This window comes from Melospiza georgiana, chromosome 2, assembly GCF_028018845.1.
Source record: "Melospiza georgiana isolate bMelGeo1 chromosome 2, bMelGeo1.pri, whole genome shotgun sequence".
Classification (NCBI taxonomy): Eukaryota; Metazoa; Chordata; class Aves; order Passeriformes; family Passerellidae; genus Melospiza; species Melospiza georgiana.
Window position 1 is genome coordinate 40,920,114 of NC_080431.1, and position 23,662 is coordinate 40,943,775.

At 37.6% G+C, this 23,662-nt stretch overlaps 1 protein-coding gene across 9 annotated transcripts in view; it reads left to right on the forward strand.

Annotated features, from left to right (window-relative positions):
- The window catches only part of MYCBP2 (MYC binding protein 2), a 175,914-nt gene that overhangs the window by 13,651 nt on the left and 138,601 nt on the right, over window positions 1-23,662 (forward strand). For all 9 annotated transcript variants that reach the window (XM_058018892.1, XM_058018894.1, XM_058018897.1 and 6 more), the window contains exons 2-7: window positions 10,349-10,424; window positions 18,035-18,250; window positions 21,042-21,195; window positions 22,448-22,644; window positions 22,861-23,103; window positions 23,379-23,450. In XM_058018892.1, the coding sequence (XP_057874875.1) occupies window positions 10,349-10,424; window positions 18,035-18,250; window positions 21,042-21,195; window positions 22,448-22,644; window positions 22,861-23,103; window positions 23,379-23,450 (958 nt within the window). The remainder of the gene's footprint in view (window positions 1-10,348; window positions 10,425-18,034; window positions 18,251-21,041; window positions 21,196-22,447; window positions 22,645-22,860; window positions 23,104-23,378; window positions 23,451-23,662) is intronic.

Consider the following 23,662-nt stretch of genomic DNA (forward strand, 5'->3'; position numbering starts at 1 on the left):
GGGAGCAAATGATTAAAACTGTAACAACAGGCAAAAATGTTTTGTGAGCTAACTGTCTTGCAACTGAGCTACTTGGGCGGTGATGTTGGCAGAAGCAGTATGTTATTTTCCTATCCTGCCTGCAACTGTGCAAAGATGAAGGGAAGGTCAAGCAACTGCTTCATGGAGGTGTTTTTCATTAAATATTTTACAAAGCAATAATTCTTTTTTCAGATACATGGTGAAATCCAGCATTACTACCAGACTTACGTAAAGCATTTTTTTCCTCAGGTGCTCTGTAGATTTCATTGCCACATCAAAGTGAAAACATTTAGTACATTTATCTCTTCAGAAATCAATAGTCTTGGTTTTTTTCTATTTGTGATTTGTAAAATTTTGGGTCCATTTGTGATGTAAGTATATGGTATAGTATATACTTGGTGCATGTTTATTTCATAAAGCTTGCCAATGCTTAGTTTGGCATTACGCTGTGAGTTTATATATTTGTATCATAGGCATTTGTGTGCCAGCTTTCAGTTTATATATACATATTTTGTTCCCTGTCAACTGTTTTATGGCAAGTCCTTTTGGAAACTTAATAGGCATTGCTGTAGTTGATATGAAAAATGAAGCATTAAAAAGCTCTTGAAGGTATTGTTTGTAAGACATTTTGTTTATCAAGGCAAGAGCAGGTTGGGAGTTTTGAGTGATATTTATTTTTATTCTTTATTCTTGCAACCTACTGGCACTGTCCCTCCCCTTGGTTGAAAGTGTCCTGGATGTTCCCACAGTAGATTGAAGGATAACCACGTTGGCTACTTAGTTATCAATGGAAGGTATCTGCTAGGAAGGAAAGTTAACCATGGAAAGCCTTAGGGAAGTTCAGTTGCAGGGTGCTTCAACAACTTCTCAATGTCATGGAACATTTACTGAGTCCTCTTGACTTGCACCACTTTGACACGAATTGGTAGATCTGTGTTGGTGTGAGTTAGATGAAGAAACACCAAAGCAAGGACAGAATCAGAGCCATTTTCTGAGCATCTCCCATTTTACAGTTAAAGATGCAATGTTCAAGCACGTACCTTAAAGAAACTCATTCTGTGTGCCAGCTTTGTAGGAGGTGTATGGCATTGTGTTTAGGTATGGGACTTTTTGTAAGGCTGTTTTTCATTACAGATGCTAGAATTCTTGGCAGCTGAAATAACAGTGCTGAGATTACATTGAGATAGAAGAAATAAAAGTATTTTGTTTGCAAGGACGCAGTACATACCTGTACTGTGTATGGTACAGGGCGGGTGTATGGGGGATTATGTATGTAGAGGCTCTTAAAACAAGTAGCTGCTTTCAAAAAAAAGTAACCATCCAGTTTATAGGAATAAGACTGCTGAACACTGAAGCTTATGTACATGTGGAGAGGTACCAAAATAGAGAGCGTGCAAGCAGTAACTCCAGTATGTTTTACAGCAAGGTTTGTTGGTTGCATTTTGTCACATGGTATCTCTTCATCTCCTTGCCAACACGCAGCCTCTATGTAGTTTTATTGATGCTCTGTTTTCTGGTCATAAAACCTCTTCTCTGTCTGGAGGTCAGGCCACTGAAGCTCTGCCCACTTGCTTTGTTCTGTTCCTTATCGATGTCAACTCCTTCATGTGAGTAGTTGCTTGTATGTTCCAAACTTCTCTTGAACAACTTTTCTTTGTTCCCCTTTGGCTGTTTGCCAGATGCTTCTCAGTTGTTGACAGCAAGTCGGGATGTCCTCTAAAGATGGTCCCACAATTCTGAGATCTCCTCAGATCTTCTGAGCAGACTTGATAACCATTTTTTCCTTAGTATTCCCTTTCATTTATTTTGAAGCTCTTACAGCTGAACTTTTATGGCAATGAGATGTGTGTCATAACTAAGTTTCTTGCTGACAAGTAAACTGATATTTATTAGCTGTAGTTCTCTGTGTTTGCTGTTAAGTTGCCTTGAAGCTCCATTACAAATTTAAGAAGTGTTTTGGAACAATTCAGAGAATGGAGTAAATGGCTTAGGAAATAACGAAGTCCAGCAGAGGCTGTGGTTGCTTTTAAGTTGCTTTTCATAACAGTATCGTTCTTTGTGTGATCAAGTGTCAGATGACTTGTTTACAGAAGAGAAGGAAAAAACCCCTTAAAAATGCACATTGTTGTATTTCATCAGAAGAATACCTTCTGGTTTTCTGTACAACAGGAAAGTCTGTTGCAGGTCTGGTGTATCTTGTTATAGCAAGATGATTGATGAGATGATGCATGAGTATATCAGAGCTCTTACTCCAGCCCCGGGCCTGCACCTAGAAGCATTCCCTTGGGCCCACAAGAATCTCAAAAGGTTTATTAAGGCCAAGTGCAAGGTGCTTCACCTGGGTTGGGGCAGCCCTTGTTATTAACACAGGCTGGGGGATGAACAGGGACAGAGGGAGCAGCCCCCCACGAAGAAGGATTTGGGGGTGCTGGTGGGTGAGAGCCTGGGCATGATTCAGCTAAGTCCCTGTTACAGTAAGGATATGGACTTGCTGGAGTCCAAGGGAGGGCCCCCAAGATGTTTAGAGAAATGGAGCACCTCTCCTATGAGGAAAGGCTGAGAGAACTGGGATTGTTCAGCTTGCAAAAGGGAAAGCTTTGGAGTGACTTGATTGGGGCCTATCAGGCATTTTATGTTTCTATGATTTTCAAGGAGGTGCAAGTAAGAAAAGCAACATCTGTTGCTCCTGTTGTATCATTGACTAGACTGTATCCTTCCTCAGCTAGAATTTTCAGGTGTGTTCCTTCAGCCTGCTGACTTGGCTGCCTCTGTTCTAGGTAGAACAACTGTAAAGTAGATTTAAAGCTACACAGGAGCCCACCCTGGAGAGATGCTGTGGAATGGCTGTTGAGGGGGAAGCCTGTGAAAACAGGTAGTTGCTGTTGCTCTGCATCTGGATCTGTCCTAGGTCCTGAACTGTATAGTGTGTCTCTGACAATTTCAGAGCTGGAACTGAGATTGTAGGTGAAAAAGTTAATAGAGGATACAAAACTGTAGAAGATATAGTTGAGATTGTAAATGTCTAGCTTCAGAATATCCCACTACCAGACCAGTAAATAAAAATGTAAAACCAGCAATGATAAAAGGTACCTCATGAGAGATTCTACACATTTTATAAAATTAGAATGGGATTGTGATTCAGAAGTAGCCATGTTACTGCTGGAATGTTTCAGAATTTTATTTAAAATTGTGAGAGATTCTTTTCTGTGGGAAACCTGAAGTAATTCTTGACCTGGTCTTTGTATTTCAGCATTACGGGACTTTTTTTTTCCACTTTTTTTTTCCCCACTCCTTTCTGGAAAAGGACTGGTTACTATGAGAGAATAGTAAAATTAGATGGTAATGATGTAAATGAGTTATGACTTAGGCTGAACTGAGACTGCTTGTCAGAAGATACATTTTTCCTCAGACTTGCAAAAAAACCCAAGCAAATTGTGGAAAAAGACAAAAACAAAACTCATTTTTCCGTAATGAAGATATGAAAAATAGTATTTAATTGCCATAAAGACAATTTAAAAAATACCTCAGAAAGAGTTCTCTTAGTAGGATTTCATGGAACATGGTGAGAGTGTGATGATTGGCAGTGTTTAATATCTCTCCAGGGAAAAGAGATGTTGGGAATGCAGTGGAATTTAACTCGAATCGTAGAATATCCTGTGTTGGAAGGGACCCTCAGGGATCCATGTCCACTTCCTGGCCCTGCCCAGGACCATGCCCCAGAGTCACACCATGTGCCTGAGAGCATTGTCCAAACACTCCTTGAACTGTCAGGCTTGGTGCTGTGACCACTTCCCTGGGGAGCCTGTTCCAGTGCTCAGCCACCCTTTTGGATGAACCACACTTTCAGCTTCATGCCATTTCCTCAAGTCCTCTCCTGGTCACAAGAGTGATGTGCACCTGCCCCTCCTCTTCCCCTCATGAGGAAGTTGTAACTGCACTGAGGTCTTCCCTCAGTCTCCTCCAGGCTGAACTGTGACCTCCGCTGCTCCTCATGCTGCTTCCCCTCCAGACCCTTCACCATGGCCCTGGCCCTCCTTTGGATGCTGACAGCTTAATGTCTTCACATTGTGGTGCCCAAAACTGCCCCCAGCGCTTGAAGTGAGGCCACCCCAGTGCAGAGCAGGGCGGGACAATCCCCTCCCTTGCACTGGCTGGTGATGCTGTGCCTGAGGCACCCCAGGACAAGCTTGGCCTTCCTGGTTGTCAGGGCACTGCTGACACACAATCAGCCTGTTATTGACCAGGACCCTTGGTCTTCTATGATAGACAGGAAATGGAAATGCTGACCTTTTGGGATTCTTTCCAGACACTCTTTTTACTGATTCTAGAGTACCTTTCATTTGACAAATTAGTTTTAGTTTTCCAGATGACATGCCATGTGCACAAGCTTTTTTAAAAAAAGTCTTGTGAAGGTTCTGTACAGTGCCTATGTTGGTTCATCTGCACAGAGAAGCTGTTGATGCTTGCATATAAGCATGTTCTCTGTCGTGCCCTTCTTAGTGGGCCTCTGAGTGTTGGTTGTCTCCAACAAAGTGTGGATTAATTCAAGTGACTGGATTGTCTTAATGCAGGCATATATTTTAAATGTGGTAAGGTAGTTTTCATCCCTCGTTCTCTTGTTAGCTTTGTGTACTATTGAAAGTTTGGTTATGCTGACTAATTCCCATAGAAGTTGCTCCTGTGCCTGATTTTGAGGTCTGTTTGCTGATCCAGATGGTGAACAGATGAAAAGCTCAGTATGTCTCTACTTGGAAGCATAATCAGAAACATGGCATGACGGCAGGAGAAATGCAAAACTCAGAATGAGAAAAAATACACTCTTTCCACAATGCAGACGCATGTTTATTTTACAGTCAAATTTTACTTTGTTTTATAAGCAAATGGTGAAGGTCACAGAATAGTTGAAATGAGAAGGGGCTTCTGGAGAATATTGAGTACTCAAAGTAGGATCTACCGGAGCAGGTTGCTCTGAACATTGTCCAATTAATTGTATTTTCAGTATCTTCAAGGAAGGAGAATGTGTAGCCTCTCAGGGCAACCTGTTCCAATCTTTGACCATTTTTACAATTCTTAGGTGTAATTGGAACTTTCTGTATTAATTTTTTTCCCTCCATTGTCTCTTGGCCTGTGAGTGGATATTGCTTAGAAGAATATGTTTCCATCATCTTTGCTCTCTCCCATCAGATGGAGGTGGAGGTATTCACATGGAGGGTATTCCACCCTCACCCTCCCAGGTTTTCTCTTTTCACAGCTAAACAATCTCTGCTTGCTTGGTATCTCCTCATACAACTGAACCTCCAGCTCTTTAAGCATCTTAGTGGCCTTTCTCAGACTCCCGCTGGTAAACAAGTGTTTTTTGTTCTGGAGCACCCCGAGCTTGCAGTGGTGTTCCAGATAGAGTGTTGCAAGTTGTGTGTATAACTTGAGTCTGCATTGGAGAGCTCTTCTGCACTCTCATCTCTCCAGAGAACTGTATCCTGTGGATTCTTCAAAAATGACTGATGAACAACAGGCTGTTCTTGACTGGTGAGGTCTGTTCTTAGGAAGTCTAGGGTTGTGATGCTGCTTTTGTCTTGCTCCTTTCTTTCAGGTTCCTGAACTTCACCTGCACTGCCGCTGCATCCAGTAAATTGATGGTGTGATGAAACACCCTCAAACTTGATGATGACTACATGATAAGTGTATCACTCATCGATACATGATGAGTGATCATAGCTTGTTGTTGTGGTCTCCTTGAGAATCTAAGCTTGGAATTTCACTTTGGGCTATTCAGAAGCAAATGCTTCTTGCATCTTGTCTAACCCAGTTGATCACCAGCAGCAGTAGTTCACCTAATGGAGGAAACAAAAGAATTGTTTCATACCACAAACCTGTTTCATTTTCAATGTTTACTGAGTGGCTGCTGCCTGGTAAGCAAATTTCCACAAGCCCTTGAATCTTTAAGCTAAAGATGAGTGTTGAGTTAGCACTTGTGGAAACAGAGTAACAGAATGTATTTGTCATTTGTCTGAACGCTGCAACTCTTGGCCAGACCTATCCTATCAACAGTATACTTCCTCCCAAAGATGGGTGTCCTTGAACTAGAGCAAGCGAGTTTAGACAAATGCACTGAGTTAAAGTCACTTGGAAGTCTTAAAAAATTGAGCATGTGTTCCATGTGGTTTACTAAATTCACAAATTTTTCAAAAGTGTACTCAAGAGTCAACAGCAGAACTGTGTCTAATACTGTACTAGCTACCGTAGTCTTTGATACCATGTTTCAGAAGCAAAGGTTTTAGGTCAGATAGCACTTAAATAAGGCTTTTGTTGTTCCTTTCCTGCCTCAGCAGCAGAGATAGAATAATATTTTTTCCACTCATTATACACGCACTTCGTATAACATACAGTCTAGAAGATCTTATGCAGGTGTAACACTAGCATAATGTTAGTCCATGTTGAGTAATTCAGTAACAGCATTGAGGGGAGGAGAACACACTCTTCATGTAAAGCTTCCCTCTCAAATTTAAGCTTATCAATTACAGTTCAAGGCTGTTGCACCTTGAGGGAAGATGCTCTGTTTGCATTTCTTCATCTCTTTCAAACAGTAAAAACAATGGTGTTGAGACACTGAACGATGTTCTCCTAATAATGGATCAGATAGTCCAAGTACTAGCTGTTGCTACTTCTGGTCTAGAGTGAATAAACTAAAGCATGCTTTACTCCTCCTACTACAGGTGCTACAAGCCTGATTGGAATTGCAATCATGTCGTTTAAACAGCTGTTTCATCTATTTTAAATTGTCAAGCAACTGGTTATTACCCACCTTCCCCTTTCCCCTCCCTTTTTTATTTCTGCCTTTGATTTGAGGCAATTACTTCATATTCCAAGGTTGAAGATTTTTGGTATTTATTTTATTCTCAACAGATTTTTCTGTAAAGGCTTTAATAGCACCGTTCACTCTTTCTTTGTGTCCATTTGCTATGAGTAATTTTTTGTCAAGGTGGCTTTACGTTCCGTGCTCGTTTGACTTGCACTTGCTTGTGGTCCAGTTCAAAATTTGGTCTCCAGTGTTACAAAGTTTTGAAGCAGTTTGCAGAAAGCCTGCCTCAGATTTCCTGAAAATGAGTGTTTGTTTTCTGTGAGCTAAATGGTATCAACAACTGAGTTAGAAGTTGAAGGCGAAGGACCTTTTGCCAGCGGAAGCCGATTGTCAGCAGAGAGTACCAAGACCTTTTCAAATGACAGCTAGCAGCAGCTTACAGTTGTTAACCAGCAATATGATTAATAATTTAGCTAAAAAATCCAACTGAGCCGTATCAGATCTTGTTAATCTTCAGGTAGTAGAGGAGTTGGGGTTATAATTAACATATGGTTTCCAACAGGAAATTACTCATAATCTGCTTAACATTGTTTTTCATGAATGTATTTACCCATGTTTTTCTGAATATTAAAACATCTCAGTGTTTGGGTATATTGTTTTAGTGTCTTTTTTTCTGAATATTAAAACCATCTTAGTGTTATGGTATATAACAGTAGAAGGGTGAACCATCATATGTATCTTTGTTACATGCAGATACATTGTGAATACATTAGTGTTATGCATAGTTATTGTAGGTTTCTCAGAGCTATATAAAAATAGTGTGATGAGGTATTTTTTATTAATTAATTGCTTACTTGTTTTGGAGGTTTGTTTGGAAGTGGAAGAAAGTATACTTCCCAACTCCTTGAGGTTTCATTTTTAGAAAATATGGGGACATAATTGTGGATTCTTACTATGGCATTTCTATCCCAAACTGTTTCCATGTAAAATTATTCAAGCTCAAAACTTGCTGAAGATAAAGGTTGCCACAATGGAGCAGTCAGACTGTGCTGCTGTTTGCAGCATCTTTAATGGTTGTTGTATGAATGAGGGAGATCTTAGCACCATCAGTAAACCCATTGCTGATCTTTCCTGTTTGCTAATTGGAAAAAACATTGTGTAGGTGTCATGACAAATGAAGGTAATCTGCCAAATGGCAGGGGTTTTGTTACTATGGAAATGAGCCCAGTCTTGGGGGGAGGGAAAAGGCTTAATTTGGGGGTTTTTCAGATGTATGCACAAACATGAAGAAATACTTGCAAAAATTACAGGGATCGGTCCAGTGAAATATTTACAAGATGAAAAAGTGTTTTTAATGTTTGCAGACTGTAACAAATTTGGAGAGTTTTCAGGGATTTTTGGCAGGAAGGATTAAATTTGAAATGTCTTGGCAACTTGAATTAGTGTCTTTTAAAACAAAAAGAAAAAAGTTATGCTTATCAAGTTGTCAGTGTTAAGTCCAAATCATACTGTGTTTAAAAGGCATAATTACTAGCACAGGTAGAAAAAGAGTATTGGAAGCTCAATTTTGATGTTTGCAGGGAAATGTTTTCATGCTGGCCTGGGTTAAACAGGTCTGCTGTGCCATATTGCTGTGGAGCTGCCAAATAATACCTGGAATGCAGTTTAAATGTGACCTTGGAGGCGTATGAGGCATTTCTTCTTCCTCTTCCTAACAGCAAACAACAAGTATTGTTTTCAGCTTTGGTCAACATACTTTATGTGTGGTATGGACTGAGAGAGCCCAGAAGATACTTTCATCAGGACTTTTAAACTGAAAGTTAGGGTGCAAGTTTCATAAAAGGTCATTAGGTCCAGAGCAGATGATTGAGTGGCTACAGAGTGGAAAGGGCTGCACTGTTCTTCATGTTTGACAGCAGAATAAGAATTAACTACATTAAATTATAATAAGGAAACATGTCTAATTAAAGAAAAACTAAATAGTGAGGCTATGGAGTTCAGTTGCTGAAAACTGAGCAGTAAAGGTTATATGAAGTTTGTTTTTTCCTTGCTTCTTGAATAGCTTGTATACTGTTACCTATTGAAACTTTACTGTTGGGGGAACCTTGAGCAGTCATCTCCATTCTCTTTGCAAACTTTAACTTTTTGAGGGTGGTGAGGGAATTACTGCCCACTGAACTAGTTCTTTTAACTCCAGGATAATGATGTTTGTTCCTTATAAGCAAAGTAGTCAGCTGGTTTGTTTCTGCAGGAAGTGTCTTGAGGAACATACCTTCCTCTTAATACAGGTCAAGAGGGGAAAAGTGGTGAATTCTCTAGGAGGCAGCTTTCTTGGCATACTCTGCAGGAATTCTTTGTTTGAGCTTGTATTCTCACTGCTGGCTGTTGGTCAGGCTTTAGTTTTTCCAGCCTTTAACTGCTGGACCATGAGGCTTCTATATTCTTGCAGTCTGAATACTGTACAGGACAGTAACCACTATGTTTTAGAACCCTCAACATTTTTATTTAGAACAAAGTTGTTTGAATAAAATATTAAGATTCTTCTGATTCTCAGTCTGTTACTGAAAATGCAACTTCTCACTGCCTGGGATTTTCAGATGTAATAGTTTTTTATTTTTCAACTAATCTGAACTGTAAGCTATTTGAGTAAAGTTTATTGTACAGAGGGATATTAGTAGCTTTTGCTTGAAGTCCTGTGTAAGGTGAGCTGTATGCTGCAAAGGTAACATATGACTTTTTTCTTATTTTTGTAGAATTAATAATCTGAAAAAATAATAACTTAAAAAACATGCATTTCAGAATAATCTCAGTGATGGTGATGGAACAGGCATGTGTGTGTATGGTGTCTTTCTTGTATGATGTCTTTTTTATTTTTCCTGGGTAATAAAATGGAGGAGAAAAAGAATGGGGTAGGTATGAGGTGTGGGCAGGAGAGGATTAAATGAGCTTAGAGAAGTGTCTAAGCTAGATCTGTAATGTAAAGGGATGGACATTAAGTCTATAAAGTGAGGGTGGAAAAAGTCCAAACAAAAGGTAAAGAAACTGCAGTTTCTTCCATTAGCTGAATCTTCTGCTAAATTATATATTTTAAAGCTTACTTTTTGTCTTGGAAGGCTTGAATCTTTGTGTGATAAAGACTTTACAAAGCAATGTTCTGTACTAGCAGATTGTTTTACTGAGAATTGTCAATAATTCTGGCTTCTAGCATTGCTGTGGCACTGAAGAACTTGTAATAGAAACAATAGGGCAAGCCAATAGAAAGCTCAGGGACTTGTTTCTCTCCTAGCATATATTCTGCTTAAATTGATGAGAGTAAAGGCCCATAATTCAGTGGAACATTAGGAAAGCACAATTTTAGGTGCTTGTACTGTGATTCATACTCTGAAATTCTACCTGCCATTATTCCCTTTGTCTATGAGAAAAAATATAGAGCGCTTCTGATGTTTTTTCCCCTCTGTGCTTATTACCATGAGGTGCAGAAGGGAGTTTATTTATTTTGTTCTCATTGCTTCTTTTTCTCTTTTTCAGAAGTAAGAAACTTTTTAGCAAGAAAAAGTTGAAAAGAAAACAGAAGACTAAATTGAAAGTAAAAACACGCAACAAGGTAAGCCTGTAACTAACTCGATAAAGTCCTGACTCAAAAATGACAGTAACTTCAGTTGAGAGAAATGCAAGAACACCTAAATATGACTGACACTGTGTTTGTTTAGAGGAGTTAATAGCAGACCAGTATTGTCTGTTTACTCTATCTTACATGATTGTGATACCAATGTTAACCTTATTCAGCTGTTTTTGGTGCTAATGTTCAACAGGAAATAAGGTGAACACTGTTTTTAGTTCTCCAAGTGTAGCTAAACATGTTGGTCTTAGAGGTAAATTTTGAGGTCTGCATCTAGCAGACAGAGACTAGTGCTGCAAAGAGTTTGCCATATTGGCTAAAGGAGAAAGGGAGCATTCTTAGGACTCCAAAGTTACCTCTGAAAATTCCTCCATAATGGAAAACGTAATAAATGATAACTAAGTGATTCTATTCCTGTTTTCTCCCCATATAACTCCTGCCTCCAATCACTTTAAATGCATGGGAACCGTACAGTGAACTTAATAAAAATGTTTACATCTTTATTCTTTAGAGAGAATAAATTTATGCAGAAGCAGTGCTATTTTAAAATACTGCTGAGCTGCATTCTTTCTCTATTAGAGAGGTATTACTTCTCTATTTAAGCTACGGTCTTGGAAGGGTTTTTATGAGGGTGTGAAGGCTTGTAATCAGTAAAGAGAAAACTCAGTTTTGGAATGGTTCTGAAGGACAGAACCACTGAAATATCCAGTGAAAACACTTTCTAGTGAGCTGAATGCCCTTATAATACAAATGCACTGTAGAACCACTTGGCCATCTTATCCTTATTTGCCAAACCTCATGTAGTTGCTGTATCTCAAGACAGATGGCTTTGGGAGGATGAAGCAAACCCTCTATCTATTCATTTGGTATTGACTTTTTGGAGACCTACCAGATTATTCTGCTTATCTCAAGTAGTGCAGCTTCCGACTATGGTATAGAAAGAGTTTATCTTCATTTCTCTTCTCAGCACTGTACAGTAAAATGTTTGTGGTCCTAACTGAATTTCTCAGTCCTTTCTTCAGTTGCTATAAGAAGTTTTAGCTCTGTCCTCTCCATGACTTTATCAACCCACTGTCAACAAAGACAACCAAGTTAGAGATTTGAAGAAATATATTTAGTTTGAGTGTTCTGTCTGGTGACAGAAACTTGTGCTTTTAAAATAAGATAACTCTTTGGCTTTGGTCATTGTTACACTATAAAGGGACCCTTGTCTATCTGGTTGGTGGGACCCTAGTTTTACTGCCAAGTAGAAAGCTAAATGCAGAATGGCTGTTGACAAGCTTAACAGTCAAATGTAGTTCTTAAATTTAGTTGTGTTAGGTAGATGGAGTGGCAGGATCCTTGGCCAAGACAATGTGAACATACTAAAGGCTAGTTCTTGTGAGTAGTTATGGATATGGCACTAACTGATAATCCCCTCACCTCATCCCTATGGAAGGTTGTTCTCAAGATTTTTCTTGGGTTTAGGTCAGTTTCTACTTAAAGCAATGAGATTTGCATCTTTGAAAGTTATAATGGGTTTTTGTGTGTCTGTTACTGATGCCATTATCTAGATAGTGTCTGAGACTGACAAGGGATTGACCATTAGAACATTGGTCTTCATTCTGAGTGACTTGGGTACAGAAGAGCACTCCAGCTTATTTCAGCATGTTAGCAAAAAATTGTGTATTTCCTGAAAAACGTAGCAGAAGGGAAGGATAAAACCAGCTTCATATCTTGAGGTTATGAAACTGACAGGGTTGGGTCATTTTGTTTATTTTTTTTTGTAGTTGTTTTTTTTGTTGGAGGGTTTTTTTTGTTTTGTTTTGTTGTGTACTTTTCAATGCATCCCAATGCTTACCATGGCAGAATCAGCATAGTGATTATTTTTGCACTGGAATGTCTGAAAATGGATGTGTCTATTGTCAGAAAAATGTGAGCTTCCATTTGGAATCTTTAAAATAGAGCGGTTGAAAAGTCTTTCACTGCTGGACTTTTGAGCAGTAGAGTTTGTGTGCATTGGTTTATTTTTTGAAGAAACAGGGTCTTTTAGTGTGAACAGAGATGGAAGCTTTCTCTTAATATATTTAGTAGAGGCAGAGAGGGCCTTAAAGGGAGGAGTAAGATGAAGTAACCCAAAATTTCGTTATTTATATCCCCTGCTTAGTAAAAATGATTGAGTAATGGAAGAGGAGAGAAATTTAAAAGTGAAGCAATTGTTGATCAACTGGAAGAAAATTATTTCCACCATTTAAGCATTAAATGTTAGAACATTTTAGGTATAAAACTAATTGGTGTTTAAATAGCTCAGTAGTTTGAGTCTTATTCTGTTTCTAAGGTGGGTCATGCTACAATCACTGGTCTTTGAACTATTGCTCATTTTTTGGTTTGGGGTTTAGTATCTATTTTTTAGATGGAGGTACAAAAGTTTTCTATGTGGTGCAGTCTATTTTGGCTTTAGAAATTCACTGCTGGCATAAGTGACTTTTAAATAGAAAACAAGTATCTGATTGTTAGACATGGGTGTAGCACCTTGGATTCCAGTCCCTACCTGCCTCCTCCCCACTTTTTTTTTTCTTTTGGCAAAGAATATCACCAGAAAATTATAAGGCCCTGTAACTTTTCCCAGCTCTATGAATATTGCTGCTGACCTCCCCTTCCCCCTTCAGACACCCTGAATATTTCCCCCCTTTGCTGTTAATTCATGCAAGTGCTGCTTAGGACCTTTGGATTGAGAGAGACTTACACAGACAACCACAGTTCCTCATATTCTGTTTTCATAATGTTATTTGAAGAATACTGAAAAATTGGAGTCCACCAAACACAGCTTGTACTGGAAATGATTGGTGTCTACCTGTTTAGTTTATGCAGAAGTTTTGAGCTATGACTTCTTTAGCTTTCTACAAATGGGAGTAATAAAACTTTAAGGGGGAGGTTCATGAAGCAGACAAATTCATTGTAAGCTAATGAATAGATGTATAAAACACATCAACTGGGATGAATATTGTCTCAGTAAAAACACACATAGGTTCTCAAATAATTTGGCCTTGTTTTCAGTGGCATTTCTATTTGGTCTTTCAACCTCAAGAGGGCATCCCTTTCTAAGAGATCTTTTGACTGTCTGAAAAAGAATTGGGTGAGCTTCTCTTCTCAGTGTTACACATGGATTAGATCAGATGATTATTATAACCTGACCCATCTTTAACAGCCGATTAACTTTCCTCTCTTAGATTATAGTCTATTTCCATCATATTTAAGAATAAGCCATTGCCACAGTCATCTGATTCAAGAGGAAGAAAACAAATAGGTTAGAAAATAAACTATGTATGGGTTTTATCTTTAGAGAAAACAGTTTCTTTATGTGTGAGATGTGCAAAGGAGACCTGAGGGTTTTGGTTTTTCGGACTGCTATTCTTGAGTGTACTGGAACATTACAAAATGCTAACTGAGAAGAGCAATTAGGAGTAGGTTGCTCTTATCTTTTGAACCAAACCTGTGCTGTTTACCTTCTCCTACATAATTCATTCTTCCAGTTAGCAGGGAGTATATGTTTACAAGGACAAGCCAGGCATCAGGTTGTGAGCATCTGCACTTTGATCTCTCCCTCATAAGAGTCTTACCTTTCAGAAAATAAAAAGTAACACACAAGAAATAAAATCTTCACGTATTAAAACTGTCTTCGCCAATGATGGATATTTAAGTTTTACAATGTATGTTTCACCATATATCTTCATTTGCTAAGGTGCACATTTAATTTTTGGTGACACCAAGTCAGACAGCAAAGATGAAGATTCAGAACATCCCACTGTGTGGTGGTGTTCACGGGGGTCCCAGGATGACAGAAGAGATAAGAATCTTGACTCCATGTTTCAGAAGGCTGTTTATTATTTTATTATATATATTATATTAAAAGAAAATTATATATTAAAACTATACTAAAAAAATATCAGAAAGGATTTCATCAGAAGGCTGGCAAGGAATAGAAAGGAATGATAATAAAATCTGGTGACTGACCAGAGAGGCCAAGACAGCTGGACTGTGATTGGTCATCGAGTAGAAACAATCCATGTTAGGCCAATCAAAGATGCACCTGTTGCATTCCACAGCAGCAGATAATTATTGTTTACATTTCATTTCTGAGGCTTCTCAGGAGAAAAAATCCTAGCAAAGGATTTTTCGGAAAATATGTCTGTGACAATACAGCTCATATCAAAACTACTGAATCAAACAGCATAATTCTGTTTTCCAGTCTGTAAGCTCTCTTCTTTTTGACAGTAGTAGCAATTTCATTTTGCAAGAAACTAGATGCTTTGGGAGGAAAGCTAGTATAGAAGCTATCATCTCATCTTCTACTTAGGCGCTCTGGAAGCTGAATGTGTAGTCAAATGTAATGAGGGCTTTGGATTGCAATATTCCAGCAGCCATTAAGAATTGGACATTCGAAAGCAGAGAAAGTGATTGCTGCTCTTCAATTTATTCCAAGTGTCATGTGACTCAGTACTCTTAACACCATGAAAACAGGCTGTCTGTAAGGTGTTGTTTCTTTCTGAAATAATTTATCGTATAGCTCAAGAGCAGTCTGTTTGGATTATTAATGATTCTGGTTCTGTGCAAAATCAGTAAATTGCTTTAGTTCTTACAAGTTGATTAACATTTTGATTTAATATTCTGCTCTTTTTCTTCTCAATATAGATGTATTTTGTGCCAACATGAAATGCAATATCATTAGAGAATTGTAAGTTAAAACAGACTTTATTACTTTTATAAAAGAAGTACTAAGTGAGGTTCTGTAGGTACAGGTATTGGTTATTTTTTCTTACTGATCTATTCTACCTCAACATCTGAGTCCACAGCAAGGTTGTACAGATGAAATCACGAGTCTCATAATATTGGGGAAGTTTTTATGATTGTGTAGAAGATATTCATTAGCTGCAGAAAAGTAAACTTTCAGGTGATGATGGGATGAACTCAAATCCCAGTTTTCTGACTTGTTCAATGTATCTGACCTTAGTGAAGTTAGAAATCTGTTACCTGGAAAGGAAGAACACTTGTTTCATATAGGAAAAATTTCTGATGTCTGTTTTGAATACTTTCCTCTACCACTGTTGAAGAAAAGAAAAAAACAACGAAAAAGCTGCTCACTGAATGATCACTTGCATTAGATGGGGCAGAAAGTTTTACTGGTTTCTTTTTTGTTGTTGTCAGCTCAGTTCTTGCCTTATGTAAAGGAAATCTAAGAATGTGATGTTTGTAGAACTTGCTTATTATATGCATCCACAGATGTTTGTTTTGAAGAGCTAGCAACTATAAGTATTTTAGTTAAACCCCTTAGACTTGAGCAAATCCATCACAAATCACATCAGTGTTTTTTATCTTACGATGAAGTTTCTGGAGGATGTTGTGCTGTACTGAAGTCTCTGTAGGCAGTTAGTGTATGCAAGTATTGTACTGTTCATGCACTGCTGTAGAAAAGCAAAACACTGAACATAGAGATAGAATAGTTAAAGTGCTTACTGGTTAACAGTTGTAAAGTATTTGGAATAAGGAGTTAATTTCTGAAAATTAGTCAGAAAACATTCTACTTGTTATTAATAGGCAAGAAAACATACATTGATTTTTATCTAGCCCTGTAATGTCTAAAATTACCTGTGATGGTTTAACAGTTTGGCCAGTCTGTTTCAAATGAGACTGTACGAGCTACAGAACTTAGGCTCTTCAGGATCAAAGATTTAGCTGAGCTGACAAGAAAGAATTGGAATGGAAACTCTTCACAGAAGTTATAATTACAATGTGTGATATTAACTAGATAAGTGAACTTTCAGATAAATATCTGGACCCTCTGAAATAGCTTTCTCTTTCTGTAACTGTAAAAAACTTTAGTAAACTAAGTTTACTGAGGAATGTAACTTGTGCCATTCAACTGAGCTAGCTTTAAAGCTGAAAGCTTGTACTGTGCATTTGCCTTAACAGGAGCTGCAAAAATTTTTGAGGTAACGTGTATGGATACTTGATGAACAGAAGAGTTACATCTTAAAACAGTTCAGTTTTATGGTGTCAAACTTCAAAGCATGTAGGAGCTCATTATCAGTGGGGTCAATCCAAATTTATTTTGATTCAGTTTGATACTGGAATAACTTATGAGGTTGTACCTTGGGTTCTTGCACTGATTAATATTGTGGGGTTTCTAACAAGAGCTTTACTGTTTTAAAGACACTAATATTAAACAAGACTAAACTTTGCTGTCTTGTAATCCTTAATGGCAGAAGTTCTGTTGAGTTAAAGAAAAAAAGCTGCCAAACCTGAGTATACATGTAGGGAACTTTTTCCAGCTTTTTCTTTTTCCTACTTCATTATATTTTTGTGCTTACTGCTACCACTGATGCAGGTGAGAAAAATTACCATACAATGTGTTTGATGAAATAGATTGCATAGTAAGCATTACTTCTTAATATTCTAGCTTGCAGTAACTGTAGTAATAATGGAAAGGAAGGATAGGCAAATACATACCAGTACTGTCAGAATAAAATTATAGTCAAAAACAGGGAATATGTGAATGATTAAATATTTTCAAGTAATTTTGAATTTTTTTATATTTTTTAACATACAGTGTTAAAAGGTCTTAGAGTCTTGTGTTGTTTCTGGTATTAATAAAAATGTATGTGCAGATAAAAGTGGTTTTGATGTAGAAAATTGTGGTAACCATATTGTAGAAGAACAAATCACCCCATTAAAATATTACCCACTTCACTGGTTCTCAAATTCCTTTTACCTCTCCTCTGCTAGTTTAATGTTCTCCTTCCCATCACTGCTCTCAGTGATCTGTTTCAATCACTGTAGTATAATTCACTGTGTAATTTCATGCCAGATGAATGTGGCAATGCACAGTATTAATACCCTATAAATAAAACAAAAGAAAAAAAAACATAAAGCCTCCACTCTCACTGTGCCCTTCCTCCCCTGTCCCTCAAGAGTACAAGAATGAAACCAGAAATGACCTTGTGAAGTTAGTCATGACCCTGAGTCTGTCTGGCCTAATAATCCCCCACATTTTGCCTTGCATGGTCAAGCAAATTTGTCCTGCATTCTTAACCTGGGCCTTCTCTCCTTGCATGATCTGTGTGCCCTCTGTCTATAGCAAGCTCTTACAGAGAATTGCTTCCTCCCATGTGCCTGAAATCCAGTTTTCAAAGCCTGTGCTGATACCAGCCTGGTCTTTGCTAGTACACAATCCAATGGATTGTATTTAAAAGTTCAATTATAATTAAAACCTCCAAAACAGACTGCTGTTGAGGAGATGGAGCTTGATTCTGCTATTCTTACCACTGTGGCACAGGTTTGGATCATTCTGTAGCCTGAGCTGCTGTCATTTTTAGTCCCGGTGTCCTCATCAAGTTATGAGAGGTAGAGGCCAAAGGTAGATGGATTCTATTGAAATGTCTTCCTCTTCTTCCTTTCTTCCCTGCTTGAAATAGACCTTTAGGTACTTCAGCAGGAAAGTTGTCTCTAGTTTAGAAATAATTTGGTCTGTCAAAATTGAGACTGTTGAGATTATTTATATTTAGCAAAGCTTGAAACTTTACCAAACTAATAAACTAAAACTGATCTTTTTTTTTCAGACTGAGAGCCTAGAGAGTACAATAACCATACCAGATATCAGATTACATAGCAATCCTTCAGCTTTTAATGTTTACTGCAATGTCCGCCATTGTGTGTTGGAGTGGCAGAAAAAGGAGGCGTCTGTGTCTTTGGCCTCGAAGAACAGTGTCCAGAGTGGGGATTCAGACAGTGATGAAGAGGAGGAGCCCAAAGAGCCACCTATTAAACTTCCAAAGGCAAGTAACTGATACCACTTAAAGTGTGCCATGTATGTCATCTAAGGTTGGTGTGTTCTTTCTGGGGATTAAAGAGCAACAGTATAATCCAGCTGCTTGGAGCACTACTGTAGTTTTATTTGTAGTCCATCTAGTTCAGAATCATTTAATGAATTAGGATGATCTATGTACCTGCCCAATTAAAGTCAGTTAAATATCTGGTAAACACTCAAGTTGAGTTCTTTTCAGAGTGTTGGTAATTGAACACCTCCTGCCTCAAAAATCTACACAGAAATGATGCAAATAAGGCAGCTCTAATATCTCTGAGAGGCTACCAGCTCATAATGGTAAAAGGGTGCTCTTTTTGCTTTACTCTCCAAAAAGAATGAGTCTTTCTAATAATGGAAATAATTTTGTGGGATGGTTCCTAAGATGTTTTGCTGGGTATGCGTGTAATTGCAGCAACTGTCTGTTATTCTTTCCCTTTTTTGGCTTTAGTGCCCTTAGTGGTACTGACAGCTCCAGATTCTACTGCATGTTAAGATTGTGATGCTATAGTTGAACAGTTAGTGGGTTTTTTACTATTGACTGCTTCTATGCTTACAGTAGGATTACTGGTGGAAAGTCAGAAATAAAGGACTTACTGATTTTTTTCTTATTTTTTTCAATTTGTTGGTTCACTTGTTTTTTACTATGTATTACAAAGCTATGCATTTAATTTTGTTCATTGCTACCTTATCAATGCTATGGAACATGCTTTGTTGTTCTTCTGAATCTAAAAAGCATATTCAGATTAACTTCCCTTGTATATATTTGGCCTAAAGCCAATACAAATGCTGAATTAAAAAAGGTAGTTGCAGCTGTGGTTATGTAGAATATTTGAGTGGCTTAGAAAATTAGGATTTTATAGATGATTGCATTTAGGCATTGTTATCCGAGGGGCAAAGTTGGCACTCCAGAAAATAGTAGTGGTGAATTGCAGAGAAGCATAACCCAGTCAGCCAACTGAAATTTCATGATTGATGATTGCAATATGTGGTCACTGGAAATAAAGTCAGCACTGTTTATGAACTGCATTTGAGCACTCATGGATTGTATTAAATGAATCAGCAAGTGCTTGTGGGTGCTTAATTTTAAGTAAAAGGCAATGTAGCTACTAGCATTTATGGAGGATGGAATGATGTTTTAAAAAGATCTTGAAATTAAAAGAGGTTCCAAGCCAGATGAGATTTATCAGTGATATGGAAAGAAGACTTGCATGTGGAAACCAAAACATTGGTATTGTGTTGGACAGTTAATTACAAAGATGATAAGGAAACTGTAGGTAACAAACTTCTCTCAAAATAGAAAATTGTTGAGATTTTTGTTGCATTCAGTACAGCAAATATAAAATTGGTGAAAATTAATATGTTTTCACACTGCTAATTTTTAGTAAAGCAAAATACCAAATTTGAGAATTTATGGTTCAAAAATATGTTTAGATGCCTGATACAACCTCAGTATTTTTCATAACTATCTAGGTAATACAGGGTTGTTTAGGTCACTTGGAGGTAACAATTGGACTTGCATTCATGCTTTTAAAAAAGCATCTGCTTGGAATTGTCTCACATACAGTAAAACTTCTACGGACTGACTTGTAAATCTCTTGCTATCCTGGATACAGGTGTCTGTCTCATGATAATGAACAATATTGTGTTTCTAAGGTTCACAATATTTACAAGACAAATTTCTGATAGTAATTGTTAGCTTATTAAAAAGGATACTGATGTATTTTGTGTTTGACAGTGAGGTGAAAGATGAAAAAAAGTGTGGCTAGGGTTTGTGCTCTTACAGATTCTCCAGAGTGTAGTCATTGGTGTGTTGGTGGCTTTTTGTTTAATTGAGAGCAAGTTGAAAACATTCTACAATTTTGTAGCTTAAAGTGACTAGGTGTTCTATTGAGATATTTTTCTTTCAGATCTTAAACTTGAGGGAGTCAGGTTTGTTAGAGCCTTTAAGTAGAATGTATTTTGGAATCAGAAGTTGTCCTATGCAATTTCTATAATAAGATTGAGAATAGTTGTTTTTAACATTACAGTGGCTTATTTGTAATGTGCTAACCCTCCTCTCTTTCATCTTCATCATTATTAAATACAGAGTTTGAGAAGAAGTGCAAGGGAGCAGTCAGTGAAGAGAAGCATGACTGTAATCTCAGAATAGTCAAGAATTCTAAAAGGGAAAGTTAGAGATGGCTCTAACAGGGCTTTTAAACATGTTCTGTTAGTTGGCTTAATGCATGTCTTTTATGAGTACATGTGGAGTTTTAGTGACTAGCAATTAATCTTCTTTTTGTCACAATATAAAAAATAATCTCAGAGGCTTTGGAGGGGACAGTTCTAGAGCTGCCAGTATCAGCTGTCAAATTTATTGTTCAGGATGTGCAGCCAGATTGCAAGACCGTTCTAGTTTGCAGGCTCACATTGATGAGCAAGGAAAAAGAAGACTGTCAAAGAGTGAACTGGATAGAAATTAGAAGGGCTCAGAGGTACAGTTTGCCTTTTGTTGTGCAAAAAATTTTAAGCTTCCTTATTCTTTCAGGAAACTTAGTCTGCTTAGATATGCTCTTTTATGTAGTGGCTGACTTACATGTAATATTTGCTGGTATAGTTGTATAGTTGCATTCTTCATTTTGGTTCTGGTTTAACACTGTATCTTATATTACAAGTTTTATTTGAGTAATTGTCTTGTTCAGTGAACACTGGGATCTACTTTTATGATGACGATCTAAAAATATTATACTGACATCTGTTCTGAAAAATCTGTGCTTCTTTAGATCATTGAAGTTGGATTGTGTGAAGTCTTTGAATTGATAAAGGAGACGAGATTTTCTCATCCATCCTTGTGTCTCAGGAGCTTACAAGCCCTACTTAATGTGCTCCAAGGTCAGCAACCAGAAGGCCTGCAATCAGAGCCTCCTGAAGTCCTAGGTAATCTCATCTCTTACTGTATTTTTATTAACACACACCTGTTATTGTGTTGGACAGAAGAAAATGGTTCTTGGCAAGTATGTGTGAGATAGTAACATGCTTGTTCTCTACTGACTGACTATTCTGGCCTGTTAGGTCCTTATGGTGCATGTAAGGAGTACTTCCTCACTGAAACAGTAATAACCATCACAGCCTAAAAAATTTGGTTTCACTTTCTTACTGAAACATAATACTTGGTCTTATTGGAAAGAATACCGTTTTAGGGTGAATTTATCTTGTAATCTGCTGTTGTGATCTATAGCTTAGCTGTTTAATTTTGTAAGTTATGTGGAGCTGCTAAGCAGTGTCACAATTCTTGTTTTTATTTTCTCTGGCCATCTCAAAGTTTCCCTGAAAATTAATTTTCTTTTAAATGATACTGAAAATAAAAGTTGAACTTCTGATGCCTTTGAGAGCATGATTGACTATATCCTTTAAGTTAAAATCCCATTTTCTTTTGTTTGTTGATAGACCTGCAGAGAATTGTAGGCTGTAGCCTGAGTTGTTTAAAGACAATTTTTAAAAAGTCTTTAGACTTCATGTATTTTTTCATGTTTTATGATTTAACAGTATTGCATTTCCAAAGGTTGTAATTTGCTGCAGAAAACTTATTTTATATTGATGAATGGAGTATTAAAAAGCTGCAAAGAAGACTTTTTGATTACTGCCCTGGATGTTAATTGTATCAGCTCCTGGGAGAATTTAGGTGGATTTCTGTTCACACCTGAATTGTTAGAGAAGTTGAGCCACCAAACAGTCTTTGGAAAGAGGCATATGATCAAAATAATTTTCAAGCCTCAATTTGAAATGCTTGTTCCTATGAAGTGGGTTGTGCTTCAACATGGGTAATGGTCATAAAGAGTAGACAAGTGATCTACACATCATCTCAGTGATGGGGTAGACTGAGTAGTGTCTACTATAATAACACTTTCTGGCCCATTTCTTGTTAATGTGTTCCCCTGTGACAGAAGGACTTGTAGTTTTTCTTCTTCAGCCATGATGATTATCCAGACTTGATGTTTTCTGGCTGAAAAGAAGAAAAGTTAAGGATCACTCAGGCTCATTTAAGATGCTTTTCTGTCTGAAATTAGCTCTGAACATAATAGCTGAGGAAAGAGAGAATGTATTTTCCTATTTTTATTTACCATTGATAATGAAATTGTTTTGTATGATCTTGTGACTGATCTGTGCAATGGCTGTGTTTTATCTGCAGAATCCCTGTTCCAGCTGCTTTTGGAAATAACAGTCCGTAGCACGGGAATGAATGACAGCACAGGACAGTCCTTGACAGCGCTTTCCTGCGCTTGCCTCTTCAGTCTGGTGGCTGCCTGGGGAGAGACAGGAAGGACACTGCAAGCAATCTCTGCAATCCTCACCAATAATGGCAGCCATGCTTGTCAGACTATTCAGGTCTTGCACTAAAACTTCTCTGTGTCTGGGAATTTACGTAAATGAGTACTTCGCATGAGTTCTGAGATGTGTTGTTTAATTGTTACCTTTTTCTCCTTCTCACTATTTTTGAGATGAGTCGGTATTTCTTGGTCTCTCTTGAGTTGGAGTTAGAACAGAAAATACAACATTTAAAAAAATTGTCATCTTTTTCACTCTTTTTCTTTTACTGTTTAGGTGCCAACCATTTTAAACTCTCTTCAGCGGAGTGTACAGGCAGTTCTGGTGGGCAAAATCCAAATCCAGGACTGGTTCAGTAATGGGATAAAGAAGGCAGCCTTGATGCACAAATGGCCATTGAAAGAAATATCTGTAGATGAAGATGACCAGTGCCTACTTCAGAGTGATGGTTTTTTCCTCTATCTCTTATGTAAAGATGGACTTTACAAAATTGGCTCTGGATACAGTGGGACAGTGAGGGTAATGTGTCTGCTTCTTGTCTGATGAGTGATACTTTATATTTTAATTTAACTTTTATGATGTCCTATTTCCATGGGCAATCTTACATAGCTCAGTGATCATCAGTTCTATTACAGTTTGTGTAAATTTTTCTGATAATTTCTATGACAACTTGACAACCTTTTCTTAGAAATTTCACTTTGCAATATGGTTGAAGATATTGCTTAAATGGTAAATGATTGTGTTGAATTTTCACTCTGGTATTTGTTAAATGATGGAAATTTTTTGCTTTTCAGGGCCATATATACAATTCTACATCCCGCATCAAAAATAGAAAAGAAAAAAAGTCTTGGTTAGGTTATGCTCAGGTAAGTGAATACTTAAAATATAAAATGTGCAGCCCTCCTCATCCTTCCTAAATAATTTAAGTAGACCCTGCCTTAGAGTAAGCTTACATGGATGTTTTATTGTTCCTTTGGCTTTCTTTATTAAAAAAAAAGTTTTTGGTACTGCCTTCTAAATTATAGAGGATGATGGACCTGTAATCACTGGTACTGGCCTGTGGAAAGGAATAATGGAG